The sequence below is a fragment of the Lepidothrix coronata genome, unplaced genomic scaffold (genome assembly GCF_001604755.1).
Source record: "Lepidothrix coronata isolate B3197 unplaced genomic scaffold, Lepidothrix_coronata-1.0 Scaffold37, whole genome shotgun sequence".
Lineage (NCBI taxonomy): Eukaryota > Metazoa > Chordata > Aves > Passeriformes > Pipridae > Lepidothrix > Lepidothrix coronata.
In genome coordinates, this window is record NW_016690217.1 from 4758078 (window position 1) to 4777907 (window position 19830).

Consider the following 19830-nt stretch of genomic DNA (forward strand, 5'->3'; position numbering starts at 1 on the left):
GATTCTATGATTCTATGATTCTATGATTCTATGATTCTGCTTTCCTAAGCCTAGTCACAGACATAGGCACTGTCTGGCTTTTATGGATTCTACATTTAATCTCTTTGTTCTGATCTTCAAAAAACCTGTAGAGGGCTTGGGATGAGATGAAGTAGCTTCAGATGTGTAAGAGCTCTATATTCCATCTAGCATTGTATGTATTTTCTTGAACAGGTGTGACTGTGTGATTTCTTTGTGTCAATGAATAAGTTATGGACCTGCACGCTGGGAAGGCTTAGCTTCTTCAGAGAAGCAATGCTCAGTATTTCACTCTGTCATGGGAGTGGGGACCTGTATAGTGCTTAATAATTCTATGTAAGACTTTAACTTAATCTAACAATAAGACATCCAAAAAATTAATATGACAGGTGCTTCATGAAGGGAAATATTTCACTTGGCTTTATCCTGAGGCTCCATTTCGACACAGCATAATTTACAACCCTCTGGTTGTATAATGAGTCTTTATGGCCCTAAATCAGTGACTTCTTGGTTGTCTCACCTACAGATATTTGAGTATTCTATAAAGTTATTTGCCTCTAAATAAATGAATAAATAAAGACATTTCACTAAACAAAACAAAAAAAGAATAGAGCTTTCTCTTGATGCAGTTAGCTCCAGGAGTGGGGGATGTAGGCACTGGGCTCACAGTGAATTTGCCTGCCCTACAGTAGCATTTTACTGTAGTCTGTGAGATGGCTCAACAGGTGCTGCATGTAGTTACAAGTTAATCCCTTCCCCTGTGTGTTTTCATGATGAAGTTATTCACCAAGAAAGTTACTCCTATAAAATCAAACAGATTGATTTCAAAGACTGTCATCTGTTCAGAGCTTTTTGTGGTAAAACATTTTACAGCTTGAAAAAAAGATTCAAGGTCATCCACCTAGCATTCATTTTAACCTAATTTCAAGAAGAATTAGTGAAGCTGAGAAAAATTGCCTGTGAGGGATTTATTACTGGATGAAGCACATGTAGCTTTCAGGGAATCTCCTAGCTATAATGGAAGTAGCATCAGTGGAAATATCAGCTGGTTAGAAATGGCTTTGTCTCCAACATACAGTTTGAAAACATACTAGTAAAATAAAGCCATGTCCATAATCACAAACTACATGAGAATATGAGCATAACACATGAGCATAACACCAAGTCCTTGGCTTGTAACTAGTCTTTATCTTTGCTAACATGGTCACAATACCTTTGATCAACTCAGCATATAAACATGTTGGAACATTCTTTTGGAGAGAAGATTTGATTTTATCCTAGTCAGGTCCATCATCAGACTCCTGAAATGTAAAAAAAGATATCTAGCTATGCCTTTTAAACACTCTTCAATTAAGTCTATTTGAAGACAGAGTGTTAGATAAATTGAATTGAGAATTAGAAGGTACCTCATAATCTTACATTCACTAATATTTAATTAAATTTTTATTTATTTATTTTCACTAGTGGTGTTCTTTTAATTAATTTGTTCCTCAACTAGCTTATTTACTGCACTGAGAAAATAAATAGTTAAATTGTGCTAACTTTATGTTTTGATAAGATGGCTCTTTAGCCACTGAAAACATGCGTTTGCTTTTTCTTAAAAGAGTAAATAAATTTAAAGCACTGCATAAATATTTCATAGTAATAACTAACTACTGCTTGTTTTCTTGCATTATCCAAGCCTAGTACCATTCAACCACTTTTTAAATTATTTCATACCATTTTTTTACCAGCTCCTCTCTCTGTGTTCCTGGTCTCCAAATAATACACTGAAATATTGTGTTACTATTTTAGCAACAAAAAACACAAGGACTTTCTTCCCTGCCTCATGTGCTTACAGGGCACTCTGTAGAATCCTTTAGTAAGAGAGACAGAAAGATACTTAAATACAAATACAGTTATTTACTATTGTGAGATCCAATGCCCAAATGAAGAGGAAGCTCAACTGGACTCTTTGACACTTTTTTCTTTTGGTAAGATTTCTATCAGGGTATGAAAAGAAGACTTCTCATCCCACTTCTTCTTATAAGGGAATTACAAATAATGTTTGCAGTTTAACACAGCCTTTATGTAGCATGCTGATTTAACTGCACGATTAATTTGGAAACGTTGTGTTAATTGAAGTCAAGAGTAATTCAGGGAGACAAAAAAGTTCAGGATAAGGTGCCTATCAGTACAAGAAAAATAACTTCTATTAGTGTATTTCCAGTGATGCCAGCAAGGTCACTGGTCAAAGATTTCCACTTGTGTAAGAAGACAACTAGGCCTTTTATATATGCCTGAAATGTTATGTATAATGTTTTGTAGTTAAGAAAGGAAAGGATGTTTCATCTCTGCTCTAGTCCATATCAACAAACACAGAGAGTTAGATTTCCTCATCATTGCTATTCATAACTATAAATTATCAACCCTGAATTTTGCTTTTCCCACCTACATTAAAAAGGATATTAATGTTTCTAGAGCTTTTTACATTTGACTCACCCATGTATTTGCTGCAGTGTCAGAATCATCTCTAGCCAGTCACACACACTGGTGAAGTGATAGCTGTTGCAAGACATTCAGTCATTTCACGTGTGGTCATTTTGTTTTCCCTCAAGCAGATGCTTTCACTGTCCTTGGCTCCACAATCCATATAAGTAATCTTTTTCACCTCAGTAGATGTGGCTATGTTTCCATCTCAGAGCAGAGATATTTTACACATTGGTTTAGAACTTTGTTTTCTGTAAATTACTGAGATCAGCAGAGATATAATGCTTTATGTTATTTTTGCCTACACTTAGCAACTGTGGAGTTCCAGTATCTACTCTACAGTTCTGATCTCCTATTGTCCAGATCACTGGATCTTCTCAAACATATTATTTCCTTCTTTGTCAACATACCCAGCTTTTCTTCTAAAGGAAAGATATCTGGAAATTATGAGGAAACAGATAAGGAATGTACACTTAAATCTTACCCTAAGGCAATCAAGCTTCTTGTGCTTCAACTTAACACATTTTTTCAGGGAAAGCTGAAAGCACATCAGCATGACCTTTCTTTGCAGATAACATCATCTGCTCCTCTTAAAGTACCATTTGCTGCTCAGCACAGTAAAGGGGCTGCAAAGTCACCAGAAAATGCCTGTGGGAAGTCTTCAGTATAGGACAGAGAAACCTTAATCAGTTTTACATGAGACCAGTAATATAGCAAAAGCAATTTACCCACAGCAGCAGAGCATCATTTCAGTATGTTAATTCTCTGAGCTGTCAGCAGCGAGTCTCCTTTAGAACATGACAGCTAACTTGAAAATCCTAAAATATGCTTCAGTCTTCAGGATAAAAAATGATGGTCTTGAAGATTCATTAACGAGAAGGAATATAATTTCTGGGGCTTGGGAATAAATGGGCCATTGATGGGTTTAAAGACAGTGGAGTATGCACTCCTCTGTCGTGAGGACATACCTGCTAGAGAGCTAATATTGTTCTAGGCTCAGTAGGAAAACACAAGGATAAAGAAAACAGCATTATAGTCAAAAAAGTTTCACAAAATTCCTCATTACAAATATCCATCATGTAAGGAGTTCAAATAATTAAGTAGCAGAATTTACAAAAACACTAAAAGTACCAGCGAAAGCCAAAATATCCTAGTTTCAATTAATCATTGCTTTCTTGCTATGCAAGACTGGATATATAAAAAAATACGTATAAAAAGTGATTTTGTGGGTCAAAAAAAGGGACAAAAAAGGTCGAGTTGATAAAATTAAAAGAATTAATGAAATATCATTTTTGTAACAATGCCCTAGCTCGTCTCTCATTTTTGTCTTGCTGTGTGTCTAGGAAAGATTTCCAATCCCTTTGACATAAGAAGACCCTGATAGAGAGGATAGCGAGACAGATAATCAATCTAGCACCTGAAAAGGAAATGAAGAAATAAATATCATTATGGTTATGATCTAGGAGAAACTCCAAAGAGGCCTATCTATCTCAAAGCAGGAAACTGTTGTCAGTGTATCTCCCTTGGAGACTTCCTTTCCGAAGTCAGAAGCTGATGAATTCTGGGCGAACCAGCTCTATCAGGTCCTTATATTACATTTGTCATTTAGTTCACTTCACTCTCCAATTCCATGAGCTAAGAATGATGTGGAACAATAGTAATTAAGAATAAAAGTGTAAAGAGTATGAGTTTGCTGACAGCATTTTGTAGGGACTTCAAACAGGAAAGTCAAAAGAAGATGTAATAGGAAGGAAGTAGGAGCAGTTAAGTTGGAAGGAACTGTTAAGTTGAAAACTGTTGTCTGGATGGTAGAAAAGACCATGCTTTAGAGATTCAGCTTTAGTGAGAGACTGAAGTATGAATACAGAGCAAATGCACTTTCGCATGTAGCTCCCAGTCTCAGAGAAATAGCCTTTATGATAGTTCATGTTGTAAGAAAACTGCAACACATACTCCTGAGAAGCACTCTCACTGTGGCAGCAGTGAAGGACGGTCTTCACTGTGATTTTATATAATAACGTCAGTTTTAAAAAGAATTATGATTTGCATTTCTTAGACTCATAAGTTTAATGCCTCTAGGAAGCCCTTGGGCATCGTGTGAGTGACTAAGACAAAGTATCTCAAAGCTGAAAGGGCAGTGAGAACAAAAATATGCCTTTCTTAACAACCAAAAGCAGTTAGACCCCAAACTGGTAAATAGCTGTTAGCTGATGATCACCTAAATGATTAGATGTTAGGTCATATTACTGTTTCTATTATGAACCCAGTTCATTTCAGCAGTTCAGCATAATTCTGCCTTCTCTGTTGCTTTAACATAGCCAATACACTGGCAATTAAGTATTAGTACAGATGCTAATTATACAGTGTTATTTGCATTCAAAGAAGTCCATAACCTTCACTTTGTCTCAGCAGCAGGATGCTTTCCTCATTAAACTTTATTTAATTAGTGCTGTCCCTGTGAAATTGGTGTTCCTAAGATGCCTCTAGTAGGATATGTTTCTATTAGGAAGCATATTCAGAACACCCGGAAACTACATTACAATTTACTTGTTCTTTATATTTCAAATAAGATGAGGTTTAGGTTGGATATTAGGGAAAAATTTTTTACAGACAAAGTAATCAGACATTGGAATGGGCTGCCCAGGAGGTCATGGATTCTCCGTCCCTGGAGGTTTTTAAGATGAAAGTGGATGTGGCACTTAGTGCCATGGTCTAGTAACCACGTCAGTGTTGGATCAAGGGTTGGATTTGATGATCTTGGAGGTCTTTTCCAACCCCGTTGATTCTATGATTCTATGATCATCGTCATTTACATGTCTCATGTAAACAGCTGGATACTGGTCTTCCATTTCTTTTTACTCACATCAAAACAGATCACTTTTCATCAGTCCTCTCAGAAGAAGTGAAAGTTTTCCCTAATGCAGAGATAAATTTAAATGCAGAATGAAATATTTCTTTTTATTTCTACAATTGTCTTCTCTAGACATGGGAGTAGGGCATACTGCAGCGAGTGTATTTACAAAAATGTTATGACTCAGACACTACAGTATGTGCTTCTGGTTGACTGTGTGCACCCTTAAGACCGTTCCCAGTGGAATAGAAGAGAGAGAGAAAAAATGCTTTTAAATTACTTTCATTTCTGTCATATATATAGAGTCCAATTATTACACCAAGAAAGAAATCCTCTGCCACATGCAGACTCTGCACAACATTTCAGTCTATGACAAACATTCAGTCCTTTGTTTTCTTGAACAAGCTTTCTTGCTAAGCCTAATCACTTTATATAAAAGGCTTAGTTATAAATAGATTTATATCTGAGCTTGCTCATAAATATACCATTTCTATTTGTTCTTCATTCTTGCTTAGAGCTTTAATATAGTCTGGGAGCTGCCACATTATTTAGAGCATGTGTACAATCTGATTTCTTCTCTACATTTTCCATGACTCCCATGGTTCCAGAATATATTTTTCAATTTATATTTAAGAACTTTCTGAATCCACTGTCTCCAATACATTCACTATGTTATTTCTATTGATAAATGAGAAATAACACTGGTTGATATGATATGCATGTTAATTTTGGCCTACTAACAGATTGCATACCCCAACCTAGAGAAAGAGTCATACTCTGATACATTATTTGATCTGATTCAAGTTGTTCAAAATCTTAACCTAATCAACAATTCTTCCTGTGAGCCTTGGTCCTGCAAACTGTTTATTATCTTTTGTGAAATTAACTGTAGCAAATTATTCAACCTCAACAAAAGAACTAGAGTGTGAAGATTAAATATGCCACAAGACCATTTGGTTGTATTTCACCTGATAGTCAATACTATTGGGTGTAGGATGATTATGTTTTTCAAATCAGAGGAGCTTTTACATCTTTTTCCCCTATTGTTTTGCCTTCAGTAAGTTTCTACTCTCTGTAGTTTAGATGCAAATTGTTTAAAACAAAACAAAATGAACAATTAAATAAATTTCTCTCTCTCTACTGGCAAAAAATCCCATGTGAACAGTTCTAGAGTCTAGAGCTCCCTATTTGCTGACATATGCAAGCCCGTTCTTCAAGGGAAAAGGAAATAGATGTAAAGGAAAAAGACGTAAAAAGCCTTAGTCTCTTCTTTGCACCAATGTGCCCAGTTTAAAGAAGGAATAAATGCAAACAGGCTCTAGCTATAATTTCCTAATTAACCAAACAATGAGCCTATCACAAAGTACAGTTATTAAAAAAAGACATAGGGAGGGGAAGAGTTTAGTGATATTGCTAAGCAAGCAGCACCAGACCTCAGGGAGAAGCTGGTCAGAGAAAACCAAAAGATGGTGAAAATGCTGCAAGCCTGAGTGCCATGGAGGATTGTGGCTGCATCAGCTGCAATGGAGCTGGGCACATGAGAAATAATAAGCAAAAGGAAAAAACCAGTTCAGTTTCCTGTCTTGTTTAAGAGGTGCCTATTTTAAGAACACTGGGGCACAGCCAGGAAGACAGTTTTGAAAGACAGTAAAAAATTCGGTCATGCCACTACTGACCTGAAACCAATCTGACCCAGTGACCTGGGGGCAACTGTCTTACACTGCCCACTGCCAGTCTCCCAACCGAGCCAGACTTCAATTCCTGCTTTCTAGCACTACTCAGTTTTCACATTATGTTTAGATTCCTTCTAGGATTTTATTTTTTTTTCTGTAAAGTTACTTTTTTTCCATTTTCCTAGTACTTGCAGACTCTTTTGTAGCTTAATTTTAATTTCTTTTCATAGTTGTTCCTGTTGTTACTTTTTTATTTCTTTCAGTGCAAATAGCATGAAATTTTCATATATCTCTTCAGATTGTCCTTTCTAATAGATGAAGGAGCTTAACTGCCATAGCAAATATAACTCTGCTCAAACAAAATCCTTTGAATACAGTGAATCACTCAGGACCTATGAATGGCATTCAGTTTCTGGAATTACTTACATCAAATTAAGTAGGGCTGCATGCACTGCCTTAATGAGCATTTAATACAATAAAGGAAGGAAATGCTTAATTTTCTATTTTTATTTCTCCCTTTTGTCTGTTTCTAATCATTATACATTGTTTAATATTTTAAAATTTTTTTTGCAGAAACATTTGTCCTAAAATTCAGATCATCTTAGGAAAACTAGCAGCATGGGAAGGGTTACTTCAGATGTTTCTACTGTTCTTAGAATAGCTTTACCAAAGCAGCACCTGTTTTTTGCCTTCTACCTGGAGAAATTTCTACATGTTTGATACTGGAGACTGCCAAGAATCCATAAAGTAGCTGATCACAACCTTGAAGGAAAAAAAAATATTTTTTTTAGTTTAGCGCAGAATGGAACAGTAGCTGTTCCAAGTAGTAGAAATTTGAGTTAGTTCATTTAAAATCTGCATGATACATATCATCAGCTCAAGTAACATCACATAGTTATATCAGGTTCCATAAAGGCAGTATCATCAGCAGGTTACACTTTAGTCACAAGTGTAAGAAATTACTTTTATAATTATTTTTTCCAGAAATATACCTTTTTTGTAGCAAAGATATATTTGCTAAAGGAATCATCTCAATGTGTTATTCATGAAAGCCACACAAGTGAAAAGAAATACCCCTTACAAACATGCAGATGTGGCACATGGGTCATAGTTTAGTAGAGAACATGGTAGTGCTGGGTGAACATTTTGACATGATAATCATGAGGGTCTTTTCCAACCTTAACAATTCTATGATTCTGTGATCTGAAATATCAGAATTAGGGGAGGATGGCTGTCTATTAGTCAATGAGGAACATTTGGTCCCATTTTAAATGCCTCAAATCTATCTTAATCCTTTCCTAGATGTATTTGTTTGAAATACAGTGGACATATATAATTCTTGATGCCACAGAACCTCTGTCTGCATTCATTCTAGACAGCACAGAAAGTGTTTACAAAATAAGTTTATAAGGGTATAATAATAGTCGTCTGTGATATCAGTATCTCTAGTGACCTTTGCCTTCAAGTCAGGGCAGTGAGGAGAATTCAGACCATGGACAGGATCTTGCACTTGCTATGCTTTGCAGTACGAATGAGATTTGGACACTGAATATGTATTTTGGTTATGCTCTTCACAATGTAGTTTTGTGTTTGAAGGCATAATAAATAAAGTAGTTCACACAGCACTGACAACTTTCAGGACTGCCTTTATCTTCTTTAGTTTTACATTAAAAAACTTTAGCATTAAAAAAAATGGAATGAGAAGAATGAATAAAAATGTAGGAAATGTACTTATAAATGTTTATTTATACATTTGTCAGTATTAAGGGTTATTTTGTTACTACAGGAAAATCATGTATGACAAAGGGATAATTACATGTGCTAGTGAGCATGCAATTAAGTATTTAACTATCTAATTCCCACAGGTGCATTTTTTTCATGGAAGGCTATTTTTAGGCTAAGGGAAAATTACATGGGATACTTACAATCCATCTCCTACTGAAAAAATTTAATTTATGCCCAATAATCAACTAATTTTATTCTATGAGACTCCACCATCTGTGTATTTTGCAAACAACACTAATCCTTTTCCTATGTCTCAGCATTAACTCATGTTTCCCATTTTATTGCTACCAAATTTGATGCAATTGTTAGAGTTCCAGTCACAGATCTTCAAAGCAAACAATATTGGTTAAAACACAGCTACAGTTCACCGGATACAGTACACACCGGATGTGTGCACCTTTGTTTTGAATTAAGATGTGTATCTGGGGGGAGCTGGGCTGGGAAATAAGAAGACAGATAAACTGTTTCACCTACCTATGTGTATTAAGGAGCTTAATGGTTCTTTATGACTCACAGAGGGAAAGACATTGGCAATGCCCTTCAGTCTCAAAGAGCATTAACACAATCAGGAACAAGCAAAAAGGTTCTGAAGTGCTTTCCATTGAAAGTTATTTGAATTGTATGGGAAGGGTTATGAACAGAACTATATTTACCACAACATTGCAAAGGAGCTGAAATTCGGCCTTTTAAATTATGCTCACTATTCTCCTATTTAAGCCCTTGTTGCCTGTATCTACACATATAAGGTGAGGTTTTCAGCATAAATGCAGACTGTAAACAGCACTGATTAGTAAAGAGATCTGTGACTCTCAATTCTTCAGTGCACTTTGAAAATTCCTGCACCACTCAGCTGAACCCTCAATAGCTGGACATCTACATGCCTACACATACCTAAAAAGGTGTTTTTGCTACAGATATGGCTTCTGTTGAACCAAAAACAATTAAGAGCGCAAAATCACAGATGCAAATTTAGAGGGTGTTTGACTAACTTGTCTTCTCTGATTGCACTGTAATTGCTGGGACTGCTGATCATTAAACCATATGATGGTTCAAAAGTGTAAGAGCTTTATAACTTTGAATATTCCTTGAGTTTATCCCCATCTCACAGGGATCAGTTTCATAATAGTTCTGAACTTTGGGCACTCTTTCTAATTGCAGGATGAAGGGAAGTGCAGACCCCTGGAAGTAACGAAGCTGGAAGGAGCAGAAATTGGTGTTGACACCAGTCTGGGGAAACCATTTGTTTTTAAATGTATACCTCAAACTGGAAACAGGATTTTCTACTTCTGTGCAACTTCCAATCAAGAAATGAAGAGGTAAGTGATCTTTCATTTTAACAGTGTCAGTTTTGTTAATCCAGCGTGGAGTCTGAATTTTTGGAGGATGTTCATAATAGCTGCCTTGATCAGTAGAGGAAAAAATTAAAAATCTATCAGCTACTTATTGAGATAATATTTCTAATTTTCAGTTGTAGAAGCTTCAAAAATTATTTTTCAGTTTCACAGGTTTTTTAATTGTTTTTAATAAAATCTTTAACATTCATGTTTTCCTATCCCCCTGAATTCTTGATTTAGCATGAGAAAAAAATTTAATCCATGTTCTCATGCCTTCTGTCCCACTGTTATATCAAACAGAAGTGTAAATCTTCCTGTGGATGTAAATTGTCTTATTAGTAATTTCATATAAATGATCTCTTCTGCCAAACAAGGACAGTGCTAGTAATAAATACACTCCCATCTTCCATTTTCTTTTCTGTCATTCTGTCACATTTTCATTTTAATATTTTAAAATGCAAACATGCCCCAAAAGCATATTGGTTCTGGGACAGTGACTTTGGGTTTGATGCAGAGTTAGACTTTAAAAATACTCTTTTGCATTTCCCAAAGACAACAGCTGACAAAACAAAGAGCCTAAATTCACCGAAAAGTCCTCCCTTTCCAAACGTACCAAAATCTAAACTTATTGTAGTCTTTGTTTTATTGTGAATTGTCAAAAATATAAAGCTATGAAGTAAATTGATATTTGGTATTCATCCACCCATTTTTTATATCATCACTGCTTAACATAATCCACCATTGTAATATCATTTTCCATTTCCAAATTTTATACCATACATAGTGCAACAGAATAACTTTGCCAACAAAGTTATTGCTTTATTCTGTAGTTTCCAATTCCAGGATTCTTTGTGTCTCCTACGAATTCCTTATCTGCATTATGACAAAGACAAGAAGAGTGATCATTTAGCCTGACATGTTAAACTATATTCAAAATCTGTAGATTCCCTTGTCTGCAATATTGCCTTTATTTATTATAATGTGTTCTTACACAGCAAGCTTTGAGACTTTTTTTTTAGAGTTAGCAATGTTTATTTAGATTTAATCCACTGCTTTGCTATCTTAAAGCCTTGTGTGTCCTGAAAATTTAGATGCTTTAGATGCTGCATATGTCAGCAAGAATTAAAAGAGGCAGTGAAGCATGTTTTTCTGCTCTACCAATCTAAGCTACTCTCACTTTTTGTCATGTTATAGGTGGCTGGAGGCTATGGATAAAGCAGTGCATCCTGTCCATCAGGTAATGCTTTATTTAGATGAGAACCATTTGTATAGCAGATTGTGCAGAAGGCTGAGAGACAGGAGCTGTACATGGTCAGGTGCAGACAGCAACATGGAAGTTCCATACTTTTGTTCTGGGCTGTTGGGTTGTGAGTCATCTGCAATCTAAAAGCCATGTAGAGAATTAAGACTCAGTTTACGTGTTTTACTGCCATATGGTAGAACAAATCAAAATGCTCCCTCTCCGGATATCAGCAGCTTTAAGCTGATTCAGAAACATAACCCAAAATTAGTGTATCAGGCAGAAAGAAAGGGTAGAGGTGACTCACAATCATGTATTATGCCTGAGGTAATATAAATTGGAATAGAAGGAGAGAAGGGTCATACCTTCGTAAGTATTTCCCACAAGACTCCCTTGGTTGCAGGCAATCTGCTTTTTCCAAGAGAATATTGGGTGGGGGGAGGCATGATTGCTGAGTTCTTATTTTCTGTGTTTCCAGGGATGAAGAAAGACAGGTGAGCTAATAAACTTTGTTTTACCTATCCCTTTACACAGTTGTGCACTCTGCTGGCCCCTGTGGCTGGAAAAAATACAGCCATAATTGATCTTGAGCTGCTACTGAGAGACCTTGCTCAGCCCAACATAACTCAGTATCAGTAGTCCCTGGCTGACACCTGAACTGGGAATTGCAAATCTAATTTTAGTATTTCCAGAACTGGAAGTATAGGGGTCAAAGACATTTTAGTCTGTCCTTTCCTGGCCTAATGATTCTTATTATTTCCTTCTATAGACGACCACTTGTGTGAAAATAGGCATTTGTTTTGTAAAGTTTTTTGAAGAGCTTTAGCTACGGAGCCACCTTGTTTTTAACAGGAAGAATGTGAGGTTCAAATGCAGAATAAGTATCAAGGTCTACCTTTTTTGCAAATGAAATAAAATCATCAATTAAAAAATATGACAATTGCAAGGTACAAACTATAACCTGCATTCATGAGTGTAAAAAAACAAGGGGGTGTAAGTTATTTCTTCAGTAGTGTTTAATGATGGTTTCCAAACAGTGAAAGGTATTTATTTCCTTTAATTCCTTTTCCACTGATGTAAAATTGATCAAATATATATTTCTTTTACCTTTACCTTTCAGGTAGGTTGTAATTGCAAAACCAAACTTGCTTCCAAGTATATTTTACCTATCAGTGTTTCTCAAAAGAATATGAAGTAATAAATGTATTTGAAAGAGTAAAAATAAATAAAACAATTTAAAGTGTTTACCCTATCCAAATAATTTGAAAAGTTGTGCTGGTTTTGGCTGGAATAGGGTTAATGTTCTTCACAGTAGGTGGTACAGGGCTGCCGTGTTTTGGTTTTGTGCTGAAAACAGTGTTGATAGCACAGGATGTTTTCTTTATTGCTGAGCAGGGCTTACACAGAGCCAAGGCCTTTTCTGCCCCTCACCCCACCAGTGGCAGACGAATTTGACCTGAGCCAAAAAGGATAGTAGAGGTTCACATACATAAAAGACATCAAAGGGTCATTCTTTAGTGTAGCATGCATATATAAATTGTCGTATAAAAAGTTCCAACATTATATATACAGAAGGATCACTCATGCATTCATCCATCAGCAGCACATTAAGTTGGCTTCTTTCTGTGCCACTACATTTCTGACCACTGTACTGATGGAAGCCTATTCAACCTAAGGCAACTGAATCCCACACTAAGACCTTAAACCATCTTGTCCAGGAGCTGCTTTATGCTGATGACGCCGCCCTTGTTGCCCACACAGAAGCAGCTCTGCAGTGTTTAACATCCTGCTTTGCAGATGCTGCTGAGCTCCTTGGGCTGGAAGTCAGCTTAAAGAAGACAGGAGTTCTCTATCAACCTGCACATCAGGAAGTCTTCCTTCAAGCCCACATCACCATTGGCCAATCAGAACTCAAATCAGTCCAGCAGTTTAATTACCTAGGTAGCCTCATCTCCTCAGATGGCAAGATCGACGGAGAGATAGACAACAGGTTAGCAAAGGCATATAGTGCCTTCAGAAAGCTTCATAAAAGAGTTTGGCGAAATAAACACCTGAAGAAAAGTACAAAGATCAGTGTTTACAGAGCCATAGTGCTGTCTACTCTCTTATATGGATCTGAATCATGGGTCATCTACCGCCACCACCTGCGTCTCCTAGAACGCTTCCATCAACGCTGTCTCCGTACAATCCTAAACATCCACTGGTCAGATTATGTGACCAACACATCTGTTCTAGAACAAGCAGCAGTCACAAGTATTGAGGCCATGTTACTGAGAACACAGCTGCGATGGGCAGGGCACATCTCCAGGATGAAGGACCACTACCTCCCTAAGATCCTGCTTTATGGTGAACAATATCCTTTTTTGAAATAAATGTTTGATTTAATATGTCACTTTCATTTCCTAACCTTCCTTCTAACTAGACTTTCCATTAAGTTGAATAGAAAAATCTTATATTTTCCTTCTTTTTCATTTGCTGTACTTTTTTACTGACTTTTTGCAACAGCTAGTGTTTTACAGTAGAGTTTACAACACAGTGATTTAGTAGACCATTATACTGACACTATGTCCTCTTAATGAATAACTGCTTTAATAATATACCTAGTGTTACTGAAATCCTCTTATGCACTTTGCTGCAGTAAGCCTCAGCAGATTTCCCATTTGTAACAAAGAATACAGTCAGCTATATTGTGCCAGGTCTTTTTTCAGTCTTTGCCTTGTCAAGGATACTGAAAAAATATCATAAATAAAAGCAAAAGAAAGTCCCTGTGGAAACAAACAGGAAGATATTGGTATTGCACACATTGTCCCCATGGATTTCAAATGACACTGGTATATGTAGAATTCTAAATAATTATTCCAGATGGCAAAACACACTAGGAGAGGCTGAGATTCTAACACCTCCCTGATTTACGGGAGAAGAAGAAATGCTTTCATCTCACATTAAACAACTTGATCTAATAACACAAGAGATTATTTTTCCTGATTTTTTTTTATTATTTTATCCTACAAATAGCCTATACATTGGCAGTTTCATACATTGAGCTTTTTCTTCACTTGTAAATGACAAGTCATTTTGGTAATGGAAAAGGATCTGCTTTCCATAAAGGGATGGGAAGGTATCTGTAAACATTTTGTGCGTAGTAGTGCTTCCATCCAAGCCTGAGTGCTGTATTCTGGCCTCATACCCCACACATTTCTCTGGAACCCAGAGAGAAGATGGTGAATCTTGTCTTGCCAGATTACACACAGTAAAGACTACTGAAGTCCAGCAATCAACAACACAATTTAAAAAAAAAAAACCTTCTTCATAAAACTTTGAAATAATCCTGCTTGTACCAGCAACATAGGTACTACTGAAAATAAAACAGATGTAGAAAATAGAATTTATTATTGTAGGAAGAAAGTAGAAGTTGGACAGTGTTTGCCATCCTGTATAGGATTTTCTAATTCCATTTTCAGCATTGACTTCTGTTGTGGTTTAACCCCAGAAGTCAGCTCAGTGAGACAATTTGTGGATTGAGATTGTTGCTGTGGAATTTTGGTGCTGAAAAAATCTCCAGAGCAGTTAATTAGGGTGAGATAAGAAAGGGTTTATTTTGCCAAGGCAAAGATGTTACAAGACGCTCGCAGGCCCTGCCTGAGATGTTACATTTTATAACACCATCCATCCAATCCCAGATGTACCCACCCTGTGGCCTTTACTCTGGACCGCCCCGGGGTCCACCCCCTGAGAAATGGGTCTGGGGGTTTTGGGCCCCTCTGTTCGTCCCATCTTCATCTTCATCAGAGCACAGAGGGTACATAGTTACCTAATTCTTGACCGTATTCTGTGGTTTAGGCCCTGATATGCTGTTCTGCCAACAATCTAGGCCTTGCCTTGACAAAAGACTAAACATTTCTGCTATATTCAGGGGTAGGATTGATATAGGGAGCATAGAATGGGGTAAGAGGGTTAAGGAATGTGTAAACAAGAATGCAAGAGAAAGGGAAAGGGACAAGGGACAAAGGAGGGGGGGGTTGCTGCTTTTAAAATCTACTTCCACTACTTATAAAACTTACAAGTCTTACAAATACTAGAAAAATAAAAAACCATTAGGGGTTTAAGGCATCAAGATAAAAATATTTTAATATGTAACACAAAACAAGGGATTCATTCACTATATACCGTGGGCAGGCAGATGTTCAGCCATCTCCAGGAGAGCAGGGCTCCCTCACATGTAGTGGTGACTTGGGAAGACAAACACCATCACTCCAATTGTCCCCCCATCTTTTGTCTTCCCTGAGCTTTGTATGCTGAGCATGACACCCTATGGTCTGGGATATCCCTTTGGTCACCTGTCCTGGCTGTGTCCCCTCCCAACTCCTTCTGCACCTCCAGTCTGCCACTGGTGTGGTGAGGGGCAGAAAAGGCCTTGGCTCTGTGTAAGCCCTGCTCAGCAATAAAGAAAACATCCCTGGGCTATCAACACTGTTTTCAGCACAAAACCAAAACACAGCCCCCATACTACCTACTGTGAAGAACATTAACCCTATTCCAGCCAAAACCAGCACAACTTTTCAAATTATTTTCACAACAAAAGCTAATTTCCTAGCAAAGGACTAGAGCTTGTGTCCTTTCATGCTAGCAGTTCCTCCTTAAGTTTTTACTAGAACTTTTCATTACATGCTTTCTTTGCAGAACCATGTGTGGGTAGATGTCACACTACATAACACTACACTCCCACCCTTGGCTATCAAAAATCCCGAGTGCCTGGGTCTTCTCCACCAGCTGGACAGGAGCAAAGATGTCTGGATTCAGCACTACTGCATTCTGAAGGATGGCTGTTTGTACTTTTATGCCACTCTCCGGTCTACACCTGCCCAAGGTAGGGATGGCTGCTAAATTTTCATTGATCATTGAAGCAAAAATGTTTCACTGCAGTTTCCATCCAAATAGAACCTTTACCATTAATGAGAGTTTCTTATCAGTAAATTGATGGTTTTCCATGTAGGTGAGTGAAGGAAGTCCAGACTCAGTCTCTTTCATTTCATTTCATTTCGGTCTCTCTCATTCCCCACCTCAGTCTTCTTTTTCTCCCACAGTCTGAATTTTTGTTTCTGAAATGGAGCTAGTCAGGATATGTGCATATTACCTCAGGAGAAGTATCAGAAACAAGATCCACTCTTCCAAAGCACTTTATGGTGGCTGGAGGCAGTTCGACTCATGGCAGTCTCCTGAAAGCTGTCAAATTTTGCGTGGCAACAGCATGAGGCTACTAGGGTCATTGCAAGCAGAGCTCACTTCAGACACTAAAAGCCTACAAGAGCAGCTCTGTGAAAGTCAGTATTTAAAAAAAAAAAAAAAAGTTGCCCCAGTGATGGCTCAGGACCTGTAAATGCTTCCTCCCTGTGCTAAGGAAGCTTGCAGTCAGAAATACTATTGTATTTTTGCTTGGCAGTCAGTTTTCAGATCAAAAGGGAAAAACTTTTCTTAGCATTTATGCTGTTTGCCACATGATCAGGCAAGAAGTGCTCCACTTATACCACTTGCAAGTGGCCACTTTCATCTGCCAAAGGCCATACTTATGAAGTGACCAGGGATTTCCTCTCCACATGAAACTGAAGATAAGACTTGCCCAGAGAAAAGCACTGAATTAGCAGAAAGGCAAAAATTAAGTATTATGCATTTATGACACTGAAGCCTATGCTCCTACTGCCAAATATTTTCTTTTGGTGTTTAAATATCCTACTACATACAAATTCTTGTACATGGTAGTGTTTTCTCTCTTGTTATTTCATTTTTTTCCAATTTCACTATAGATTCTTATTCTCTCATATCATTCTCAATGCTAGAGCATTAATTTGATGCTGTGGTGACTACATGTGAGACGCCAAAAAAATATAGACCCTGAAGACAGTAACAGGAACATTCAGCTGCCATTAATCAGTTCTGCAGGTCTTTTTGACTATTTGCCATGTATATATAAAGTGGACATACACCTTATTGCACTGAGATAAGATCTGGGGGGAAAAAATAAAAAAAAACAGGTAAAATTAAAATGTCCGGAAGGCAAAATTCTGTCTAATGCCTCTCCTTCACAGCTGGCTAGTTGTGGCTTCACAATGATGTATTAGTTACTAATGGCAGCAAGATGAACCAATGCTGACCTAGCATATTTTTTTCATGTGGAAATCCATATCCCTTTAATTTTTAAAGGAAAGAAAAAGAAAGTATTAGCAACAAGATCCACCCTTCCAAAGAACTTTACAGGGCTTGAGGCAGCCTTATGGATAGACGTTAAAAACTAAGAAAAATATTTTGCTGAATAAAACTGTTGCTGATCATTTGCTAGACAGTAAGACTGTTTTACGCTACTTTGAAATCAATTTTCAGAAGAAAAAAACCAAACTCAACTTTCACATTTTAAAATGTAAATTCTGTAAAAGTCTGTCCATACACGCAACAGAAGGCATCTGAAAATCCAGTTCTCCAGATCTGTTGGTATGCTTGTAATTGGTAGTAATTCTATAAATGGTATCTGTAATATACATCATGCATGCTATTTTATTCTATCCAGGTGGCCTTTACCTACAAGGGTATATTGTGAGTGAACAGTCTCTGGGCTCCAAGAGATCTGTAATTGAACTCAAACCTCCATCTGAAGAATTTAAAACCTTTTACTTATGTGCAGAGAATGTAAATGAAAACAAAAGGTAAACCAAACTGTTTTTTATCCAATTTTATTTGCCAAGCTTCAGGAAAGAAGGAGCTCTGTAGTTCCTGGGAAAATCTAATGACAACATTTCAGTCTGTTTTCCCTTATTCCCCCAGATTTCCCTTTAGCAGTAGCTTTAGTCAAACTACAGTACAGCGTCTACTTGCACATGTGAGTCACCAGTTCTGTTCTTGTCCATGCTGGAACCACAGCAAGGCTGGTTGGCAGAGGTTCGGAAAAAACCTGGATAAGGTGCCTTTCACAGTTATGTGTGGGGATTATACTAAACATAAAAGCTATGACAACCTCTCATTAGAGAGAATGGAATTTGTGTGCTCCTCGTTCCCAAGAATTATTTACTTCCATCAATGACCATTAGAATTTAATTAATTTAAGAAAATTGGCCAATGAAATCACACTCTGAAGGTAAATTCCCTCATCATAATCCAGTCAAATTCCACATCTGTCAGCAGGAGTTCTTGCCTAAAGCCTACTAATTACATTATTTGGGTTTTAATTTAATGAACAATGACAGAGCTTTTCAGTACGTTGGAAAATTGGTGTTGATATGTTGTTAATAGCCAACTCCTCCATCTTCTGTATCTCTCCAATGCCCTGACTATTAGCACATAGTAACACAGCTGTACAAACACCGTTTATTAAAAGTTTGTTTCAAAGAACATAGAAATGCATGCATAAGACTTGATGAGGGACAATTGTTGGTCTTTCATTTCTTCTAGGTGGATTACAGCCTTGAAAGCTTCAATTAATAAATGGTTACCCCTACACCAGGCAATCCAAGATTTCATGAACAGACCACTGGAGGAGACAAGGATGTGAGAAGAAGGCTCAGTTTTTCCCCAGTTATGTTTTGCATTTTAAATTTCATGCTATGTCTTCTGATTCATCTCAAAAGATGCTCTAGCAGCAGCTAATCTTTAGCATTGGTATACATTCATAACTTTTGTAAGCATTAGTAAATAAACGCAAAGCAAGGTTGCCTTTGTTACTGTCTTTATTTTGTGTTTCAGTACTATATAGTCTATGTTTACTTATTTGAGATCTTTATAGTGGAAAGTTTTAAGGCCAAATAAATAAAGAACATGCCTTCCTTAACAAGATAGGGTAAAACCACAAGCAGAATTGCCACATTGTTCTCTTCCTGGGTAACTGCACCATAGCAAAAAGCACACTGGAATGCCAGCATCTTACCAAAAGACTACTTTTCCTCTAGTTTTCATAACATAATGCGCACAGTCTGAGGGCTGAGATGTGAAGTCTGCAGCATACTCAGAATCCAATCCCACCAGTCAAATAGATCGTCTCATTTTTTCTCTGCTTAAACATATGATTACAAATTAGGATCATGCCTGTGGTGCTTAGCACTTTAAAGACTCATATCTGCAACAACAGTGTACATCCCGTTGATTACATTTGTGACTTTGAGCCATAAAGCAAGAACCTTCCTGTTAAACTAGGCTAGAGCACAATTAATTGTGAGTTGAAACAAAAAGTAAAAATTTGTGGGTTAAAAATGGGTTAGAAATAGGTTGGATGCAAACTAATGAAACAATTTTCTTAATATTATTTTGTTTGTAGTTTATAAAAGGTATTTTAACCAAATCTCATGTTTAGTAATTTTTCAGTATCAAAGTTCTCAGTTTTCTCATATATATGACAGTTATCCTGTAATAAATCTTACAGCATCTCCATAACACTAAAAGCATAAAGAAAAGTTCTTGGCTGTTTAAAAAACAACAACA

At 37.0% G+C, this 19830-nt stretch overlaps 1 protein-coding gene across 2 annotated transcripts in view; it reads left to right on the forward strand.

The window, feature by feature from the left end:
• LOC108496152 overlaps positions 1 to 19049 on the forward strand; it is a 34736-nt gene extending 15687 nt beyond the window's left edge. For both annotated transcript variants that reach the window (XM_017812573.1, XM_017812574.1), the window contains 5 exons: positions 9955 to 10112; positions 11325 to 11367; positions 16051 to 16237; positions 17930 to 18065; positions 18808 to 19049. In XM_017812573.1, coding sequence (XP_017668062.1) covers positions 9955 to 10112; positions 11325 to 11367; positions 16051 to 16237; positions 17930 to 18065; positions 18808 to 18907 — 624 coding nt within the window. In that variant the 3' untranslated portion in view covers positions 18908 to 19049. The remainder of the gene's footprint in view (positions 1 to 9954; positions 10113 to 11324; positions 11368 to 16050; positions 16238 to 17929; positions 18066 to 18807) is intronic.
• The last annotated feature ends 781 nt before the right edge of the window (positions 19050 to 19830 follow it).